This window comes from Solanum verrucosum, unplaced genomic scaffold, assembly GCF_900185275.1.
Source record: "Solanum verrucosum unplaced genomic scaffold, falcon-dt-bn FXZP01000066.1, whole genome shotgun sequence".
Classification (NCBI taxonomy): domain Eukaryota; kingdom Viridiplantae; phylum Streptophyta; class Magnoliopsida; order Solanales; family Solanaceae; genus Solanum; species Solanum verrucosum.
In genome coordinates, this window is record NW_026020117.1 from 165101 (window position 1) to 175759 (window position 10659).

The following is a 10659-nucleotide window of genomic DNA, read 5'->3' on the forward strand; positions in this document are numbered from 1 at the left end:
AATCTTTGTATTTCTTTATTTCTTTTAAGAAAAATTGTATAAGTTCAATTAAATAATTTTAATTACTTTACATAACCATATATTGAAAATGAAATATGAAATCACTATAATGAGTCAATACTTGAAAAATAATGTTAGCAAATATTACTTAAAACAATATTGACAAATAAAAATTCAAAATACTATTATTTTAGTATTTTATAAGTTGTGTGTTGTAATTTTTTTATCTTGTATATATTATTAATATTATTATAGATAGTATATTGTGTGTATATTTGGTATCCATTATAAGTGTGTATAAATAGTATAATGTAAATATTCTATAATGATAGACAAAATATTGTGTGTATATTTAGTATACATTGTAAGTGTGTGTATATATATATATGTATGTGTGCGCGTATTTGGTATACAATATAAGTATATATATAATATAATATAAGTATTCTATTATTATAAATAGTTATAATTATTTCAAAATTAAATAGTTAAGAATACACCTCTATTGATGAATCAAACTTTTAAATTAATAAACACTGATAAAAAATAATAATTATATAATGACTCAGTCCGTTAAGTCCACTAGAACCTGGCCCAGTTGGCCTGAAAAATTGGGCTAACGGGTTGTGGACTGAGCCAAACAGAAGTTTTGCACTTTTGATCCCGGACCGACCCAGTTATGGGTGATCTAGCTCAGCTCGGGGTCGGAGATCAGTGTAATTTTTAATGGGCCGGTCTAACTTGGCGTAACCCACATAACATGCTTAATGTGAATTATGATAAACTTCTATTTTTTTGCAATCATATGTTCTTTTAGGGTTAAGAGGCTGCGCCGCAATTATGCTATCCTCCTAAACCTTAACAACAAAAAAGAAGATGGAAAAGGGATTCTTCAAGGTTTTCATCCCTGAAACTAATGCAAAGCAGCTGGTAAGTATACTCCCCCCTCTTATGGTGTTTGATGTAATTTTTTTCTTGAATTTTTTCTTCTTTTTGGAGATGTGAGAAGTGAATATATATGGGGGAGGAGAAGGGTTTGTTGAGATCTAGATCTGTAAAACATGGCTGCCTCGTGTTATTTTATATTTTTTAATTGTTCTTTCCCTTCAGCTTATTTTTGTGTTCTTATATTCATGTATTTGATCTATGATTGTTGTTGAATCTTTTTCTTAAAACTTTTCAATTAATAGTTTTTGAATAAATGTGTTTTGAATAATTGGAGGGAAAGTAAAAGGTGGATAAATGCCTTTTTGTGATGCAAATAAATTTTATACGTTTTTCTATAGATGTTAAATCCCTACTTTTTTATAAGTATTATGTTTAATTTAGTCCATCAAGGTTAGAGATTGCATATTTTATTTCAAATTAACAATATTATTAGCGTTGAAGGAAGTAATTTTATGATAAAACTATGAAAATGCCTCACATTTCATTTTATAGTTTCTAAAATAGCTACATTCTTGAATTTTAACAGCAAACGTTTCAAACTTTGAGTTTATTTGAAATAATTTTTCATCTGAAACTTGTTTGCTTTTATGATATGATGAATGTGATTTAGTGAAAATAATGTTCTTTTACATTTATTTTTTCAAAAGTCAAGTTTTTTTTTCTTCACAGAAACTTCCCACAGGTTATACCGATTACAAGAATGGAATATTACCTAGAAACATTTTCCTAAGGGATCGGTTTGGAAATATGTGGCCTATAGGGGTAACCAAATCAGAAAAAAATTATTTATTTTGAATATGGATGGAAAAAATTCATTAAGGAAAACATCGTAGTGCTTGGAGAGTTCTTTATTTTTGACTATGATGGAACTAGAATTTTTGACTTCAAACTACTTGGAAGAACTGGTTGTGTAAAGAAAGGAGTTGGGGGTTTAAAACTTGTTGTGAAGGAGGAGGAAGCAGAGGAAATGAATGTTGAACATCAAAAGAGTGTGGAGACAAAAGAGAATACTAGGGCTAGAGATAGCAAGAACATTTCTACTTTTGATGTTAGGGATGAGAATACCATGGTAGAAGAAAAAGAGGAATGTGAAAATACAGAAGAGGTTCCAGAAGAAGATGATGATAAGGAAGAAGAAGAAGAAGAAGATGATGATGATGTTGAATACAAAGAAGAGGCGAAAGATAAAGAAAGGACTGACATATTAAAAAAACGACACCACATTCCAAAGGTAGAAAAAAATTAAAGATCTTTAAAGATACTCTTATGTTTCATTTAATATGCAATTCAATTCCTCTCTTGTAAGTATATTACTACAAAAATGACATCTATGAATATTTAGACATGATCTTATATTCATATTAGTGTCATGATATATTTAATGATACAAGTTTTAAATGATTTTTGAAAAGGTTTAGTTGTTTGGTTCGCTGACAAAACGAGCCTGCTAAGGGAACTTTTATTTTTATTTTTTTGGAATAAAAATGAATAATCAAGTCAAATATCATTTTCTAATACTTTTATATGTGTCAAAAGTATGATTTCTTTCTGAAAGTCCACGTTCAATAAAAGACGATCTCGTAGAATAAAATATATAGACTAACTCTGAGTATCCATGTTATTTCTGTTTGTGAACTTGACCAGTTAACTTTCTTTTGATTCAGCTAAATGCAAAAGTGCAACTGCTGGCAAAGTGAATAATCCTAATGACCAATTTGCTACAAATATATTTAGAAGTGAACGTGCAACTAAGCCAAAAAATCCTTACTTTATAACAAATATACGTCCAGATAGGAGAAATCATCTGGTAATTATTAATCTATAACTATTTTAGTTGATTGTTTTATAGTTCAATCTTATAATATTTTCATTCAACAAAGTCTTTCTTCCTAATTGTAGTACGTTCCGGATGATGTGGTGAGAGATTACCAACTTGAACTCCCTTCAAGTATGACCATTCGTGACTATGCTGGTAGAGAATTTGAGGCAAAACTCAAGATTTGGCAGGACGGTAGAATATGGCTAATTGGAGGGTGGCACAGTTTATGTAGGTGGAACCTTATGGAGAAAAATGATACGTGTATTTGTGAATTTGTGAGAGAAAAACACAACAAAGACCTTTACTTACAAGTTCACGTTGTCCATGAAGGAGAAGGTTCTCATGCCAACAAGAAATAATATATTGCTATTTGATATGGCTTTTTTGGCCTTCAGTGTGTTTGTATGTAAAAAGATTTTGAAGACAATAAGTATTGTTGTTTGTTGACAAAATATTGAAGAATATTTTGGTTTGTATTGATGGATATGGAAGTTAAGCCAATTAATTGACATTAAGACTAAAGTTTAGTTTATTTACATTCAAAGGTTAAACCATTATTTGGTCTACATTGATCTATTGAAAACATGAAATGTCCAGACTTCTGTTGCAAAATACTGAATTTCTTATGTTTTTTTTTGCTCATATAATCTATATCTTAGGTAATCATCTTTGACTTGGCTTTGAAATATTTTTCACTCAAAAAGGCCTAACACAGCGCACTACGTAGTGCCCTTGATAGGGCGTGCAACGTGCCAAGCAGTGCGCCATCTTGGTTGAATTTTGTGTTTCTGAAGTTTGGCACTTGGGGTTGTACATTAATTAGTTTAATTTCATAAATAGTTGATTGACAAGTCTTCGTGGTATGATATCTGGACTAAAAATTCTATAATATTTGTATGATTGCGTATACTTGCTTGGTCATTTGGACTCAACAAGTTTGCATCTTCTTCTTTGTTTAATCTTTAATTCTATTTCTTATTACATTTTGTAAATTATGTTATCATTTTTTCCATAAAAAATCATAATCCCTATTGGTTTAGAACACTCTTTGTTCTAATAGATTTGGAAAATAAATATAATGTCCTTCAAAGATTAGCATAACCTTTTCCTTATAGGTTTGAGACTACTTGGGATCTATAAATAAGGGATGTCATTGAAGATTCTAAAGGATTGTACACTTCTTCTATTTTTCATAGTGAAAAACTCTCTCTACTTTACCTTTGAGGATTAGTCTAGCCTAACCTCGTTAAATCGTTGTGTTATTTTTTATTTCTATATTATTTGCTTGTGATTGTGTGCTAGTTAATAACCCACAATATTTTTGCAACATATTTTATCTTGTATTTTTTTCATTTCTAGTATGAATAGATAAACCCATTAGCTGAGGTTGTAGACTCTTATTATATTTATAATATGAATGGGTGTTAATTTATCTTGCTTATTTATAACTTTGGCCCTTTAAAAAGTAATAAAAAAACAAGTCATATTCGGGGTTGGCATGCTTCTATTTTTTCTAATAATATGTCATGTTTTGCTTACTTGCTTTTAGGTTTAAAGTGAACTATTTTATTTGGATTAATTGGGAGTAGTTCACTATAACATTTGGTTAATTATTATGGCAAATAGGGTCATTGTAATCAGTTTGTTCATTGTTAATAATGCATTAGGCTTTTGAGTTTATTGAACGCATACGTCAACAATAGAAATTTTGACTCAAGAAAGAAATCTAAGGGCTTAATTACTTAATATCGTTATTAAAGGTAAGATGATTTTTTTTATTCAACACCCATTGCAATCGATAAAAGAAATGAGAGAAAAGGGAAAAAATTAGTTTTCCTAACATAGTAGAATAAATGTGTCATAAGTCTTAAGTTCTAAAGAGGACACATAAAATATATCGTCTTGCATGAGGTCGCAACTTCACGTATCAAATAAGGAAATATAATTAAAATGACAAGGTAATATTTATGCGTCTTGACCGACACACTTTAAATGATATAATAACCTTTAGTTTAACCAAGACAAATAGGCTCAAATTTAGGATGTTATACACAAAGCGAGGTCACGGTTATGCGTTCTAACCGGTGTATATCGAAGCCATGGTTGCAGCTTCACATCTTAGTTAAGACTAATAAAATTGATCAATTTAAGTAAACCATAGGAATAATTAATGATTTGGTTTGTCCAGCACTAATTTATGCCAATTATAAGTTGATAAAAGTGATTTTGTTAGAACTACGTGATCCAGGAGTGCCTCATACCTTTTAATGGATCAGTCGAATTCCTTACCTGGTCCATTATTTTCATTGACCAATGCAAAGAGTCATTTCCTTTTGATTAGAGATTTAAAAAGATGATTTGGAACACCATAACTCAATTTCAAGTGACGACTCTATTTCAGTAAATAAAATAATCTCTTCACAATAACGTTATTTAAATTGGAAAGATCTGACAAAAAGGGGTGTGACAATGTTATCCAACAAAAGTCATACATCTAGGTGAACACAAGTAAGTTGAAAGTTTTGAGCAATGATGCAAAATATTTATAATGATGATGATTGTGGCTTCAACTTGGATATGGAGCTAACAATTCTTTGATGCAAGATTCTTGGGATGTTATTAGTGAGCCTCACTTACATGATAATACCATATAATCAAATTGAACAAAATATATTTTATTATATCGAGGCGTAAGTTAAGAGAACTTATAGCTCGCTCGCGATAAGTTATGTAGTAATTAAGTTATGAGACATAAGTTGCGTAGTATATTTTAAGACATAGTTCGCTAGACATAAGTTTAGAAAATATTTTTCTAACTCAACATAAGCTTTAGTAGGAATTAAGTTATGCAGTACAACATAACTTATTATATCTTTTAGGGGATAACTTGTTGTTTCAGAAATTGATCTTTTGCCTCACTCAACATGAGTTTTGCAGGAATTAGGTTTTACAGAACGACATAACTTTTTATGCCTTTTGCAAAATAATTTATGTGTTTTCAAATTGAAATTTGACCTCCATACAGGTTTCAAAAGCTCGGGTCATGTTTTGATGGGTTAATTTGGCAAACCTTAAATTGTCCCGGAAAGCTCCTTCAAACGGTCAGAGGGTGAAAAACCTCAATTCTCATAGAGCTATGTACTCTGTTATCATCTAAAATTTAGAAATGTATAGAGGTGTTTTTTTTCTCATTTTGTTATATATTACTAAGCTTATTTATTTCAAATGTTTCATTTTTCTTTACATCACATTTTCACTTTGGACATCGAAATATCAAGTATGATCCATTATTTTACTAAAATACCTTATGAATTATTCCTTTTAAAAAATTAATTCAATAAGTTACTACATCGCTTATAAGTACGCTTTTGGTAGCATTTCTTTCTTTTATTAAGTCGCTACATTAGTTATAATTTTCAATTCCAAATGAGGAAAAACTTATCTCACTTACAATAACTCATCACATTTCTCCATAATTGTTATTCTACATTTGTTGCATGATAGGAAAAACTGATAACTATATCATTATTTACTACATAATAGAAGTAAGAAGGTCAATTGGTTGACTACCTAAATTTTGATCATCTTATTGGTGACGGTTCAATTCTCCATCTCATAATTATTTCGCTCATTTTTCCTCCACCTACTCTTATGTAATAAAAGAACTTTTTTTGTTCAAAACAAAAAACTACATGACAAGAGGAGAAATGCAAATGTCAATTTATGATATCTTCAAATTTTTGAAACCTTCTTCTCTTTTATATTTTCTTCTTTATTATAAAGAAGCTTATAAGTTAAAAAGGTTTCACTGTCAATTCCACAATTCTCTTAATGTTTGACAACCAAAGTATAGTGACCCGGAAGGTCAGTTTTTGAATATTTTTAAAATAACCATTTTACCCCTCCTCATATCGACCCCCGGTAATTTCTAATTCAATTTAGAATTCGGTTTGAATTATGAGTAAAAAGATGTGAGTTATGAAACATGTTGAATTCAAAAGGCTAAAGTTGCTTAAACGTGATTTTCGGGGTCTTTTAGAGTTTCATGTCTCAAAATTGGTTTCTATTAATTCCAATTGTCCCGAAATTTATTTATGTTACATCCAGTTGTCTCGGAATATGTAAATTAGTCCATGAGAGTAGTCGGTTTCAAATTCATAGTCTTTTCATGGATTTGAGGTCCTAAGTTAGAAATTTGTGAAATTTTAGTCTTTGGGTAGACTTTAGTCAACATTTGGGGTTCAGATGCTCAGATTAGATTTCCGACAGTTTTGTTGGATAGGGGAATGATTTTAGGCCTAGAGCAGGTTTTGGTTGAATTTTCAGAGGTCTCAAGCTTGTTTTGGACTTTTTTGGTGTTATGTTTGTTCATTGCGACTTTTGGGTCAAGAAAACCTCGGATTCCAATTTTGATTGTTCCATTAAGTCTGATACGTCAAGTTTGGTTAAGTTGCATATGTGTTTAGTGTGTACTAGGTTTCGAACAAATCTAGAGGGTCCATTCGGTGATTAGAGATTAGGCTGAATTTTTAAATGTCTGTTATGCCTAGCTTTCGCAATGGGTCATCGCTTTCATAAACTTCCCGGTAACGAAGGGCAGCTCGCATCCGCGAGGGGTCAAGTTATCTGACCATCACGTTCGTGCAGAATTACTCGCTTTCTCAACCTTTGCGTAAGTGAAGGTTGGATCACAAAAGAGAGAATCAAATTTTATTTGGGGTTTGCTTTTGTGAGCCAGGGATCATTTTACCGTTGTTTTTTAAAGAGAACCTAAGTCACTTTGCAATATTAGACTGGGATTTTTGACTGAAACTTTGGGGGTTTACCTCATTTTTCTCCATTTTGAGTTTTGGAAAACCCTCAGAGGAGATTTAAACAGATTTTCTCTGGTGAATAATATGGGTAGTCTTTTTGGTAACACCTCACAAATCTGAACAAAGTTTGAACAATAGAGAAGGGCAAAGCACGAAGGAGTCCACGGGCTGTGAAGAGGACAACGGCCTATCACCTTGCTCGTGGTTGTGCATCCAGCAAAAGGTGAAAGGCCTCAGACCACTAGATAGTGTGTGGAACTCCACATATGTCGTGAAGTGGCCTGTCAAGGGGACACAGAACCACCATGGCTAGATTGAAGGACCAAGGACCACTAGACGGTCCGTGGAGCTTCACATAAGTCGTGAACTTGCTCGTAAAAGGGCCTTGCGAGACTTTGAGGTTTGGGTCACTTCAGACTTTTATATCTTTCACCACAAAATGATTTAGGTTGCCTATGCCCTATCACATAAAGGTCTTTAAGTTCTCTTTCCAACGTCACCAAGTATTCCTAATACTGAGCCTGGAGCAAAATGTTAAGCTCATTTTAGTGATGCCCTATCGGGCAGGGCAGCGTGACGAGCCACTGTACGGGCCATCATGTAATAGACGGCTCGTCAAACGTCTCTTGAAGGTCACCTCATCAGTTTTAAGTGAGGTTGCACCACAATTCCACTGTGAAGTACCACAGATGCATAAATGGTTCGTGATGCTTCACACAGACCGTGCAGTTGTCTGTAAAAGAGGCTTGTCAGGTTTTGAGTTTTGGGTCAACTTAAAATGACCATATCTTTCGGCACAAAATGAATTAGGTGACCCATGACCTATCAAATTAAAGATCTTTGAATCGTCTTTCGAATGCCACCAAGTGTGCCTAATTCCAAGCTTGGAGTAAAACGTTATGCCCGTTAAGCGAATCCTTGTCAGGCAGGGCATCTTCAAAAGCTGCTAGATGAGTCGTGGTTATCAAGACGGCCCGTGAAGCCCTTCTTGAAGTCACTTCGACAACATTTAAGTCAGGGTTGCATTGGTCTTTTCCCCTATGTGTTTGGTACTTAAAATATGTTGTTTAGTGCTTAAACTATGTCGTTTTAATGAGTTTAAGCTCAGTAAACTAGTCAGAAACTACCTAAAACCCTCATTCTCCTAAAATCATCTAACTTAGAAAGAAAAGAATAGAAAGAGGCAATAGTTTCTCCAAGGAACAAGCAAAGGTTCTCTTAAAGTTCAGTCCCAAAGGATTTCTATGTAGTTTTCGTCACCAAGTATTTTTTGGCAAAATCATCTCATTAAGTGTAAAAGAATAAATATTTACAAATATTATTAAGATTGTAAATTTGAAGTGGTGTTAATAAAAATAATTGTAAAATAAATTATATATATATATATATATATATATATATATATTTGTGTGGCAATAAATCATCTCCAATATTTTATAAAAGGTGGAATGACCTAGGAGGCCTCTACACTTGGCTCTTTTTTTCAAATGAACCCTTCTACTCATAACTTTGCCAAATAAACCCTTAAACTCGATCAAACTCTAATTTTTAAACCTCTCTGACCATTAACCGAGCTTATGTGGCATTAAAATGGCTAAGTTGGACAAATGTGTTACCACACGCATTTTAAAGCAAGTGAATGCAATATTTTTATTTAAAAATTATCAAAATTATATGAAATAAATAATAATAATAAATTTTAAAAAAAATCTCAAAACCTTTCTTATTCAGCCCACCACCTCACCCCACCCTCACCCCTTCTCTCTTCTTCTTCAACCCCACCCCATCCTTTTACTCTTCTTCTTCAGCCCCAACCCCACCCTTTTTTTCTTCTTCTTCATCCCTAAACCCCCCCTCCCCTCCTCTACTTGTTTTCTATTTTTCTTCTTTGACGTACACCCCATCACCATAATCATCAAATATACAATTAAAAAAAGCTTTTGCAAGAAAACATATTGTAATGATCCTCCAGATCATTTTTGCCTGAAGACTTTCTTTTCATTGTTTAGAGTGTTCGTATAGCAACCCCAAGTAATTTATGAGTTGCTGGCCCTGACTAAACGGTCACGTGGTCGTTCGTTTGGGTTTTATGACAATTCCCCTATTTTGGAGCTTTTAAAACTTAAACTGTTGACTTTAGACTAAACGTCAGGTAAACAACCTCAGAATGGAATTTTGGCAGTTCCACCAGCTCCAGAATGGTCATTTTAGGCTAGCGGCATGGCCAGCTCAAATCTCGAGGCTTCCAGCATTAGTTTGTGGCATTAGGCGTTTTAGCTTTTAAGCTTTGTCCTAAGTTTGACCTTTGTCAACATTCTTGGTAAACGTGCTCACATTGAAATTTTGTTAGCACAATTAGCTCTAGAACGCCGAGTTTGGTTTATAAGGACCTTTAGTTTGGGTCCTAAGGCTTCCGGTGTGAGTTTTAACACTTAGACGAGATGTTGGAAAGCTTAAATACTTAGAGATGACTTTGGTTAACATTCGGAGAATTAGTTGTCGTATGACAATTCAGTCAGTGCCATTTGCTCCAAAATATTGAATTTGGTCTAGTAGGACCTTTCTTTTGGGTCTTGAAATCTTCTTTTTGGATATTTGGGTGTTGAGGAGAAAAGTTGAGTTTTATGCCTAATGGGTCCTGAGTGGGGCATTTTGGTCATAACAATCTTTTTAAGGAAATTCGACAATACCATTGAGTCCGGGATGCCAAATTTAGTAGGGTAGCATATCTGGATTACTGTTATCGGGTGACGAATGAATCCCGAGGGTCCGTCAGAGACTTTGAAAAATAAATGAAAAACATCTAATATCTGGTGTAGACTTTTAGAGACTATGTCTCTTTTATCATCCAGAAGTCCTTTTAGCGACCAGATCTGCCATTTTTAATGCCAAAAATAAGCATTCAACACTCATTTTATAAACGCGATTTCTCTCTGATTTTAGCCTCGTTTTGTGTGATTCAAAGGCTGGTTTGCTCAAAATTGGCATGGCTACACATTGGTGTGCTCGGGGACTGTTGGGGGGCCTTCGTTTGAGGTAATTTCCAACTTTTGGTTGCTGTCCTCTTACCTTCTTTAG

General features: G+C 33.2%; 1 protein-coding gene across 1 annotated transcript; it reads left to right on the plus strand.

Annotated features, from left to right (window-relative positions):
- Positions 1-876: 876 nt before the first annotated feature.
- Positions 877-2321, plus strand: LOC125825698 (B3 domain-containing protein At5g60142-like). Its single transcript, XM_049505012.1, is given in 5 exon segments — positions 877-930; positions 1618-1731; positions 1733-2154; positions 2156-2179; positions 2291-2321. Coding segments are annotated over 5 exon segments (645 nt in total).
- The last annotated feature ends 8338 nt before the right edge of the window (positions 2322-10659 follow it).